Source organism: Crocodylus porosus, unplaced genomic scaffold, assembly GCF_001723895.1.
Source record: "Crocodylus porosus isolate Cpor-Errol unplaced genomic scaffold, CroPor_comp1, whole genome shotgun sequence".
NCBI classification, from domain to species: Eukaryota; Metazoa; Chordata; order Crocodylia; family Crocodylidae; genus Crocodylus; species Crocodylus porosus.
Window position 1 is genome coordinate 52,763,848 of NW_017728907.1, and position 11,147 is coordinate 52,774,994.

The window sequence follows — 11,147 nt, forward strand, 5'->3', positions numbered from 1 at the left end:
TTTTCAGTTCACAGATGACCATCTGTGTTAACAATACAAGTTTACAATATTTCATAAAACAGTAAATTTGCTCTGCAGATTATCAGATTTCATCTTAATTTTCCTTGTCCTTGATTTGTGTATCCAATTTGGTGAAATACTGCACTTTGGTACTTGTGTTTCTCCCCAGAATGACTCTAATTGAGCTTAATACTAGCAACCTTTATCTTTCCTGTCAAAATGGTTTGCTGTTGATTTTTCTTGGATTGATCCTATTCTTAGTTTCACAGTTTTTTGTACAACTAATTTGGTATTTAATGGAGATTTGTTTTTTAATGATGATTCAACACCTGTCTTTTAATCAGCTTTCCTTTAAGCATTAAGAGGCTGGAAATTGAGAATGATTTCTTACCTAAAACCATCACTACAAATATTAAACTGTTCACTTATTAGTATTTGACTTGAGTGCAGTAGAAAAACCACACAACCTGTACTACATTTGTTAATAATGTAGCACCTTCAGCAGAAATCTTCTTAAGTTCATGCAGTTTTGATGTAAACAAAGTCCTATTTGTACTGGTTTAGCAAAAAAAATTAGCTGATAAGGCTAGATCACTTGCTACAGTTTAGTGTCATTGCTTGCTATGCAGACAATTTTTGCTTCCTTTAACAATGCAGGAAAATACTAATTTTTACATAGCTGTAGCTATAGAATTGGACAGGTTGTATCCCAGTAGTGGAATTGCAAGGAAAGTGTTAGTAGTGGCAGAGCTTTTTCTAGTTTGTATCTTACTACCTCAGAGTATTATGCGTACTGATTTTTCTTTAAATAGTAATTTTTTTAAACTGCACGATTAATAAATAGGGACCTACTTGTCTGCTAGCTTTCATGATGCCCTGCCAGCTCGTGCCTGCCTACTGGGAAGCGAGCATTTTATTTTTATGAAGGGCTTCTTTTTGTTGTTGTTGATTTTTCATGGACAGTCCCTTATTTTGTGGCTTCTAAGAAACTTTTAATTAAGTAGGTCCCAACTAGTAGGGCTTTGTAGGTCCCTACTAATAAGGGATTGCTTGATGTCTGTTTTCCCACCCCCCACCAAATTCTAAAAGCCAGGATCTGGCTGCATGCTGACCTGATCCTGCATGGGGTGATCAGTGGGCCTGATCTGGCATGCAGGGACATGATATGGCCCATGGGGCCCCCTGAAAGTTGGGAAATTTGGCATTAGTGGAGTGGCAATTAACATTGCCACTGCTTCCCTTCTGCCAAATTTCCAGACCCTTGGGGAAACTCCATGAGCCAGGGGTTTAGCCCCTGTATGAATCTTTCATATTCACTTGTTCCACAAAATGTTTCTTTTGGGCAGATCCTTTTGCCTTAGAACAGTTTTAAGGATCAGACCTCTAGTTTTCGGTTGAGTTCAAGACTTGACAAACATGATAAATCTTCTTCCTGAATCTAGTGCGTGTTGTATTGACAGGAGAGGGTGGACCTGTGCACCATAACATGTGCAGCTTGTACACTGTCTAAAGGAGTCATTGCACATTGTCCGCATCTTCTTCTGAAGACCCACCAACTGTTGGTGTGTGTTTTCTGTGGCAGTCAGATCTTCAAAAGAGTCAACTTGTATTGACAGAACAATGCAGGAGAGAGAATTGCATTCTAATATGAAGCTTAGTATGCCGGAAGAGTACATAAAACGTTTAAAAAAAAAAAAAAAAAAAAGAGTTTCAAGTTATCTCTACAACTTAAGATGCTTTAAACTCATCAACAGTCCGGGCTCCGCTATTTAAACTTTCAAGGGTTTGAATATGTAGAGGTCTTCTCTTAACATCTCCTTTACTTTAAAAATAAATAAAAAATCACTCTGGTTACAACTGAGCATTGTCTTATTTTTGCTGTAGTAAAAATCCATAATGAGTGTTTACCTTTTGTATTGCGCATCTGTTGTAACCATTGTCTATCTGTCCTTCTGTTTCCTTTCTCCAAGTTTTTATGTGGTCCTGCAACACGTCTTTATCTTTAGGCAAGGAATTATGACTGATCTGTCAGTGAAGTGTCACTTGGATTCAGGGGCTAGTATAAATAATCCAGGAGAGAGTTGGTTTTTCTGCATTAATTGTGGTTAGATTGAGCTCCCTGCAGGCCTAACGCTGATCATTAGAGTTTTGTCTGTACTCTAGCAAAAAGGAACCGATGCTTTGCCAACCTGCCAGTCAGTCAAATGAAAAGTAAAAGGTTCACATCCTGCGGCTTTTTTTTATTGTTATTGAACGTTACATATGTGGTACATACTCAGCTATTTAAACAGAGGAGATTTCTGTTTAAATAGGAAGAGAAATTTTTAAATGCAAAAGAGCATGTCTAAATTCAACTTAAATGTACATGTGAGGAAGGTATCTTAGTTCCCATGGGTTATATAATAGAGCGGGGAAGGAGATTACACTCTACATGGTGAAATCATGCAAATTACTATACGTGCAAAAGACTTTAAAACCACTGAAATTAATCTATTTAAATTTCCCAGCCACTGTTCTGATGTCTGTCCTTTTTTTAACAGAACCATTTCTAATAATAAGAAATAAGATACAATATTCATGTTTGGTCCAGTCTTTGGCATCTTAGCTGTGCGGCAAAAGCTGTAGCTTTTGATTTGTCTAAGTACTAATTTAATTGTGAAAATGGCAGTCATCCAACTGTTGGGCTGGTTGACTTGTCTCTTAAGGTTAATAGTATTTTATAGCATTCTGTTTGGTCCCTGATGCTAGAGCATGTGGAGGTGAGCTAGTGTTGTGTTTCTTTTGTCCTTTGACTGACATAAAGGAAACAAGTTACTGCAAAGTGATCTAGGGTGTGAAGGAACAGCACGTTTCATTACTCCACATTTAATGGCCTGTGTTTGAGGTAGGTCACTTAGTCAGGGGCGAGCTGCATCACAGTTAAGAGTAAGGTAAGAGTGTGCAGACAGGCAGTTTCCACAGAGCAGTGAACATGCTTGAATTCACACCCTTGCTTCACAGTAACTTGTTTGTGCAGCTGTAATCAAAGGAATGGTGGAATTATCTGCAGAGAATAACTGACTAATCCTTTTGGAATCGTAATAAATGCAGTCATTACCATGTGCCGTAGGAGACATGGCAGTTGGTGGATTTTGCAATGTTGTACGCTGCATTTCTTGCAAGAAAGTAGAGGGCATCATGTGGTTAGTGTTGCAAAATAATGCCTGGACTCTCATGACATGCAGAGAGATCAGACTGCCTTCATTAGCGGTTACAAATACATTTGTCATTGCTTGAAAATGCTAATTATGAACTTGACTTTCTTTTTATATATGTAGGGTGTGGATTCAGGAGTGGTTCCCAGTGTTCACGATTTTGATAAGAAACTTACGGAGGCAGATGCTTATTTACAGATCTTGATAGACCAGCTGAAGGTAAGTTGAACTAACTTTTCCACACCTACAGAGTTAGATAGCAGGAGCTCTGCTCTTAGTCTCGGGCCCTGTTCTGAGGACAGCTGGGGTGGGGGACTTGCCCAAATACTTCAGATGTACAGTGCAGCTGCAGAGAAAACCTTGCTATGCTTCAGGAAGGGCAGGAGAGAGCAAATGAATTAACTGAAGAGTCATACTATGATGAATCTATCAAAAAAAAAAAAGTGTCAGTCATAGCTTCATCCTCTCCTTGGCTTATGACTGAACCATAAAAAGAGATTCTGTTTGGGAAAAGTGTGGGCAATTCCCAACCAAGAAGAGAAAAGCATTGATGAACTTGAAGGGAAAACTCAAAATGTTATTTTTCTCATTTTTCTCAGGTATATGGTAGAAGTAAGATTTGAATTGGAAACTTAAGTGTTTTTAAAAATATATATTTTTGAGTAATTGGCAGAAAGATTTTAAATTGAATTTAAATTTATAACGGACTTCTTAGAATCATCATGCTGCCCCTCAGCTTTGAGTTTTATTGGATCCTGGCTCTGCTGCTGTTCCAGTTTATAGTGCTAACTATAGTTGCTATCATCTGAGGAAACTTTGCCATGTTAGTGTGTATCCTGCTATGTGATCATGGGTAACTTGTAGGAGCAGAACACAGTCTTTTTGCTTCCTGTTTTTTGTGTCTTTTGAGCTTGGGTGGAAAGATGAGGAATTACAAAGTTATCTTGCACAGCACCATGCTGTTGGAAGCAGTGGAAAACTTCTTGTTCCTGCATAGGGTATTTTTTCTTATGACCCAGCAGATTAAAGCTGCCTTCAGATGGTCTCTTTTGCTGATTTTTATTATTGGGCAAGTCCTGTGTGGAATCGCAGTAAGAATTTGGTTAGGTGTGTGAAGGGTACTAGTTAAAAGTGAACCTGGGTAGCTAGATGAGATGCAGCCAGAATAGAGAGCTGGTCCAGGGTTTGTTGCCCTTGTGCCAGTAGAGGCTCGAAGCATGGAACAGGCAGCACTTGTTTTGCAAGGACAGGGCTAACAGAAGAAGAGATGAGAGAGAGAAGACTGAAGCTGAGGCTTTTTAGTTCCATCTAATACCTTATTTAATATGGTACTGGAAATAAATACTGGGAAATGAAATGCTAACACTTTTCAAGCCCTCCTACATCATCTTTTTTTCCTCTTAAAAGGGGTGGGGAGGGGCAGATACTTAAAAGTACATAGGCCAACTCATACAGTATGCAGTCTGAAGACTAAAAACACTTTTTTTGGAAATACAAAAAGAGAGCCTTTTTCCATGTTCTCACTCTACAGGTTATGAACAAAACTGATCACCCTAAGGCTTTTTTTGCTGTTGGTTTTTTTTTTTTTTTTCTTTCTCCTGAATTATTTGCATTCCTCCAGAGAGAGGGTGTATATTAAAATGACTTACACTTCTTACACTTTGGACAAGCTATGCTTGTTTTAAGCTAGCGTTAGCTTAGAACTCTTGACAAGGTGCTCTTCTGACTCCAAATATCAAAAGATCAAGCATTCTTTCAGTGTAAATTGGATGCCTTAACAGCCTTTTAAATTAGCGGGAGCAGATAAGTGTGTTTAAGGCTGGAGTTGTGAGGAGGCAGGGCAGGGCAGCACATTGGAGATGGGTATGTTTATGTATCTCAACTGGCTGTTTCCTCACAAATTATGAAAAATGGGGATAAACAGGGAAAATCAACTGGGAAATAAAGCAGGATTACCTTTTGATAAAATCCCTTCTGAGAGCCATTAGTTCATCTTTAAATAGAATTTTGAGGTCTTCACTTTTAACCAACTAGATCTGGGATTTTAATAGTGCTAGTCCCTTTCTTATCTTGCATTTGACCTCGGTTGTGTTATGAGTCACAGATGTTTTTCTTAAATTGCTTATGCCAACTAGAAATTAAATACATTCTGTACCTTTTGGCTGCTTTCAAATGTAATCTAGTGCTTGCCTCCAACAGCTGACTCCAGCTTGTCTAGTTATCTTTTCCAGCTTAATACCCTATTTCATTTTTCTTTTATGCTTAAAGGTAAAATTAAATTTGAGTTAATAGTATTTGGGAGACTGCTTCCCAATAGTAATTGGGACACAAGCCCTAGCAACATTAATAACGTCTGATCCCTGTCAGGAGAGTGTTCAGCAGCCTGGGGTAGGATTGGGACTTGTAGTGTGTTAGGTGTTTTATAGACCTTGTGATGCACAGGTTCTTTGCTTTTGAAGATACTTGAGTCCAAAATAAGAGTGAAAAGCGTGTTGCCTTGTTGGAGTTGTTCTGAAGAATGTCTTTGTCCTTAGAAGACAATTCGCTTCTTTTATAGGATCCTAAATCACATCAGGCTTCATTGCCTAAGATGGGCTGGATGGGAATTCCCTTTTATTACTTTACTTGGCTTTTTTTAATCAAGCATGGAACAATGCCTGCCTGCGTATCTGGGGGCTGCTCACTGGTAACTAATTTTGGTCTGTTGCAAGGCATTGTGAAATGTTAATTATCATGGCACAAACACACTCTAAAAAGAAATTAATGTTGTAGATCATGTTTATGTGCTCACAGGTCGTAACCACTTGTTAAATGTTTTGCTTTGTTTTCAAGATTGTAGAGTTACAGCCTGGTTGACATGCATGAAAAACAGCAGTCACACATTATTTCTCAGAAATGTATCTTTTTTTCCTTAGTTGTTCGATGAAAAGCTTCATAACTGCAAAGATGATGAACAGAGAAAAGCAAGTACACTTTCTTATATATCACTTCTTTTCCTTTTTGAATGCTTGTTTGTTTTCTGTTTGTTTTTTCTTCAGTCTGGTATAATCATGCATTGTCTTAAAGTCTCACTTTTTGATTTACAGTTTCTGTATCTTTTAAAAAGAACATAACTTATCTTTCTTATAACTGATTCTTAGAAGTTACCTAAAGTAACAGGAACATTTAAACTTTTTAAATAGCTTGTATATGGGATACTTTTATAATGGAAGCTTTTGAATCGGTAAAACTAGTTTTGGGCTGCAGTAAATGGTTTGGTTACCTTCTTAAGTGCATTAATGCCTTTTTTTTAATGATGAAAAATGTCACTAAAATTTGCTAAAATAACAAGATAATCTGTTTCAAAAACAGATTCTGCATGACTACATTGTATACCTGGCATGGTTTTCCACTGTATAGCAGCCCACATTTGGAGCTCTCCAAATTTTACAATATTAAGAATGACTGTGCCTTACCTTTTGGTCAGTCTTAACTCATCCTTTCTAGTTACCTTGGTGGTTTTTTATTTTTTTGGGGTTTTTTTCTTTCTTGACCACACCTCAACAAAAGGGGTGGTTGGGGTAACGAAGAGGGCTATATTAATGGAGTAATTGACATGATGGTATTTTTCATGGTTTTCAATTTTCATGCAGTGTGGACTGTAAAAGAGATCAAACCCTGAGTTCAAAAAATATCAAACCATGAGTTTGCTTGAAAATTTTCCTTGAACTGGCTTATATTCTTCACCCTTTGAACTGTCATTCTGAAAGCAAGGGAGAAGGACAGAATACCTGAAGTTTCCAAATCTTTAGGAAAGATGAATATATTATTCAAACTTCCTTTTTTTTTTTTTTTTCTAGTGCTTAATTATTTTAAAGGGGGTGGCGGGAGGGTTGGAAATAGGCATTTAATGGGAAGTCATTATTCCATTATATTAATGTGGAATAATGTGAAAAGAGTCAGATTTTGGAAAGTGTTTATTTTCTCTTGTTTTTCCTCTTACCCCAATCTGAAAAACAAGCTGTTTGTTTAAAGTATTGTTGGCAATTTGAGTACAATTTGATGCTTCCTCTGCAGGTAGCAAAGAAACTTGCTGACCCTGCTTATTTTATTTCTGGACATAATTATATATAAAGGATGTGACCTTGAATATATTCTCCCTGCAGTCTGGTTTCTCATTATGGCAGATTAGTTGTTTTTTTTTTTTTTTTTTTTTTGCAAGTCTGTCTTCCTAAGATCTCTCCATTTCTTGGTGGAGAGTTGTTTGTGGGGATGTACATGTGGGGGGGTGTGTGTTTTTTTGTTTTTTGTTTGAGCAAGCATGTTCAGTTCAAATATTCATGACCAACTCTGGACAGGTGACTGACAAACCAGGACCTGAAGGTTTCCTTTTTCTCCCAGATTTTAAGTAGAAAATGATTCCTTCTTTTTTTTTTGACCTGTGTTGAGATGCCCTCCTGAATCTCAGGAAATGCATTAGCTTTTCCTGGGGACATTAGAAACATTTGAATCATTGCTGATCCCTGGAGACGTCTTCACAGTTTGCTCTGTACTAAATGGATGGGATTTTCTTTCATCCCAGCAAGGCACCACTAGAACAGACATCTTTGTAATTCTGAAGATGAGGCTTGTTTATCCTTCTTCAGTGTTCGTTCACTTAATCCTGTCTGACCAGTGCTGTTACTGCTATAGATTGTTTCTTGCACACTTGAAACAAGGAAAGCACTAAAAACAAACAAACTTCTTTGACTGTCTCTACTCTGAGCTAAAACACTAGATTTGTTTTTGGTTGCAAGCTTAGTACTGCTTCAGCAGTTTGCCCCTCACCCATGTAAACTCAAGCAGGAGATGACTAAGGACTCTAGAACAGCGGCTCCCGAACTGGGTTGCAACCCCAAGGGGAGTCACAACATCAGCAGGTGGGGGTGGGAGGCTGTGGATTGGGATTGAGGGGTCATGCTGAGGAAATGGAAAAGTTTGGGAAGTATGGAAGAGAGGTTCATGGAGCTGTGAGAGGAGCATGCCCATTGGATCCTAGTATTTGGAGCCAATACTGAGGCAGATCTGAGTTGCTCACACTCTGATCTAGCTATCCCAGACTTGCAGGTCTGTGGGCCAGCAGTTTGATATAGGCAAGCTGGCTGACTTTAAGAATTGCACTGCAAACCTCCACCACAGTGATTTTTTTTTTTCTCTAGTTGTACAATAAGATATACCTGAAAATTTATAGCTAGAGTTCAGAGAATTGCACTGGGCCACTGGTAGAATATATGCCAGAACATGGTAGGCCATTTATCCTATATCTTCATGGGATCTTTCACCCAAAGGTCTCATAAGAATTGCCGTTTACTGGGAAGGACCATAAGCCTAACATCTGGTGTCTTGTGTCTCACACTTAGAGGCTGAGGAGGACAGTGACTAGGGCATATCTATAATCCACCCCTGCCCTCAAAGCCTGTTTTCAAGATCCACAGATTTCTGGCTGAAGAAACTTATAGCTTTTTAAGGAAAGATTTAAAAACAAACTGAACTACTGTTTCTCTTGGGACTTAATTTTAATCACCAAGTCAGCTGGAAAGCAGTTCCTAACTTCTCTCTCCCCTCCCTCACCCATTCCATCCTGCAAATAATTCTCTTCAGACTAAGGTAACTTCAGTTTTGGGAACAGCATAATGATTTCTTATAGTAGGCAATTCATGCATACCATCCTTAAAAATGAGGAAAGTCATCCTACAGTAAATTATTTCCTATCTCCCTTCTAGAGCAGGGATAGGCAACTTTTTTCCAGGTGTGGTCTGGCATAGCTCATCTCAGATTAGAGGTGGCTGGGTACTAAAACCTGGCGGCTGCTGGTATTCAGCCCTGTGGCAGCACAGGATGAACACCACCAAAACCCCATGTCTGCAGGCAGGATCTGGCCACTAGAAATTTTGAATGGAGTTGCAGACCTCTTTGAAGTGTAACGGTGGGTATTCGCATCCTTTTAATCATAGTCGTCTTTTGCAGACCCCTTAGACATAGTCTTAGACCCCCAGGATCTGCAGACCACAGGTTGAAAACCACTCAGATCTAAAATCTAAATCAGGGGCACAAAACTCTTTTGGGCCTATTTTATCATTCAGTTTGTAGTATTTTCTTGTCAGGTTTCCCTGTTAACATTCCCTTGGGAAAGGGATACAAACATCTGGGCAAAGTGTTTACTAGATAGTTTAAAGCTTATCTACCAAAGTCATACAGGTCATCTAAAGCGCAATTCCATGCTGGCAGTCTTTACTACAACTGCAGTATTTATGGCAAATAACGGGGTGCTTTAAATATTATTTTGTTTATTTAAATCAGCAGCTTCAGATACTGATGCTCGGGGGGAAGCTTAAAGAGAACAAATTCTGTGAAGGTGTGCCAGTTGCATTTCTGAAAGAGTGATGTTATGTTGTTTGAATTTTCAGTCCTTTAGGTGCACATTAGCAATTAGCATGTGATGCTGCTTGTGTAAGGATGCAAAATGAGGTGGTTCTGAGACCCACAACTCTGCGTCTTCTGATTTTTGTTGTTTAAATTTAATATGCGAAGTCTTGACGTGTTACATAATATGGCTGGATATATGATGTTCAGTTGCCCTCATAGTTTTTGTCTGATTTATCTTGCTAGTTTAATTCACAGCTGGATATTTGTCTTGTCTGCTACAAAAATGCATTTTTCTTTGTTTATACTACAGAAGCTTTTAAAATATTTAATTGCTATAATCTTTCGAGTACTTGGCTAAAATTAGTATTGTTATAGCTTAACAGGTAATAAGAGAGAACTACAGACTAATAACTCTTGTTCTAACTGTATTGTTAAAATATGTTTATCTTCACAGAAAATTGAAAATCTCAAAGAAACAACCAATGTAAGTTAAACTTTTTCATCCATTATGATTTTGCATCTGAAAAACCACATCCTTCATCTTGTTTAAATCTAAAATTAAGATATTGTTATGAAAAGACGACTCTGAAATTTCCTGCTAACTGAAATTTGCAGATATTAAAAATGATCAAATTTTGGATTTTTTTGTGTGTTAACTTTTGTATTTATATTGCATTGCAATGAAATAAAATGGATAGTCATTTTCAAGTGGAAAACTAAAACCGTCTGTGCCAAAGCCAATATGGAAAATGTTATTCTGGTTGAAAATGTTTCAATTTTGTAAGCAAAATTAATGAATTCTCGTTGAAAAAACTATAGCTGTTGCTTAATTGGTATTTTCTAACAGGAAAACACTCTATCAGAAAACTTCCAAGTAGCTCTGGAATCTTTTAAACAAGGAACACAAGATGTATCTTATGTTAAGTTGGATATCATAGAAAATCCACTGTCTTTGTTTCCATTTCCTTCCCCACTCTTCTCTTGGACCTCTTTTATATGAATTGGTGATAACTGGAGTTGGGGGCCCAGGAGGGTCCATTTCAGTCCTGTGCTCCTTCTCTGGTTATTAGGGGTGCACTGATTTAAAGATTTTGGGGGGCCGATGGCTGATTATTGACCAGCTGTATTGGCCAATACTGAGCCGATTTACCGATATGCGGCCCGGTAGCGTGGAGAGCAGTGTCCAGCTGGTAAGGGGGTGGGAGCTAGGGTGGGGCCGGCGGCTTCTGGCACAGGGAGTGTGTGCCCCCAGATCTGTGTACGGGCTGAGGGTGAACTGCCTGCTGTGGGCTTGGGGCCGGAGCTGCTCCATCCTTTTCCCAACGGCTGTGCTCAGGATGGGGTGGGCGTTGGCAGTGCGGGGGGTGGGGCGTGGGCACTGTGGCAGATTTTGGGATGGCTGTAGCCCCCTCCCAGTGCTGCCACCACCCGTCCTGGCCTGAGCACAGCCTCTGGGAAGAGGCTTGAGCAGCCCCAGCGCTGAGCATGCAGCAGGCAACCCACCCTTCCCTGTGTACAAATCCAGGGGGCACATTCCTCCCTTGTGCTTCCCCTGTGGATCCAAGCAGC

The 11,147-nt window shown here is 39.0% G+C and overlaps 1 protein-coding gene across 6 annotated transcripts in view; it reads left to right on the forward strand.

The window, feature by feature from the left end:
• Window positions 1-11,147, forward strand: part of OSBPL9 (oxysterol binding protein like 9) — a 95,760-nt gene that overhangs the window by 57,674 nt on the left and 26,939 nt on the right. For 5 of the 6 annotated variants that reach the window (XM_019531410.1, XM_019531411.1, XM_019531412.1 and 2 more), the window contains 3 exons: window positions 3,318-3,413; window positions 6,110-6,157; window positions 10,033-10,062. In XM_019531410.1, the coding sequence (XP_019386955.1) occupies window positions 3,318-3,413; window positions 6,110-6,157; window positions 10,033-10,062 (174 nt within the window). Of the gene's footprint in view, window positions 1-3,317; window positions 3,414-6,109; window positions 6,162-10,032; window positions 10,063-11,147 lie in introns of those variants that run through there. The other variant, XM_019531414.1, reaches the window with a different exon arrangement.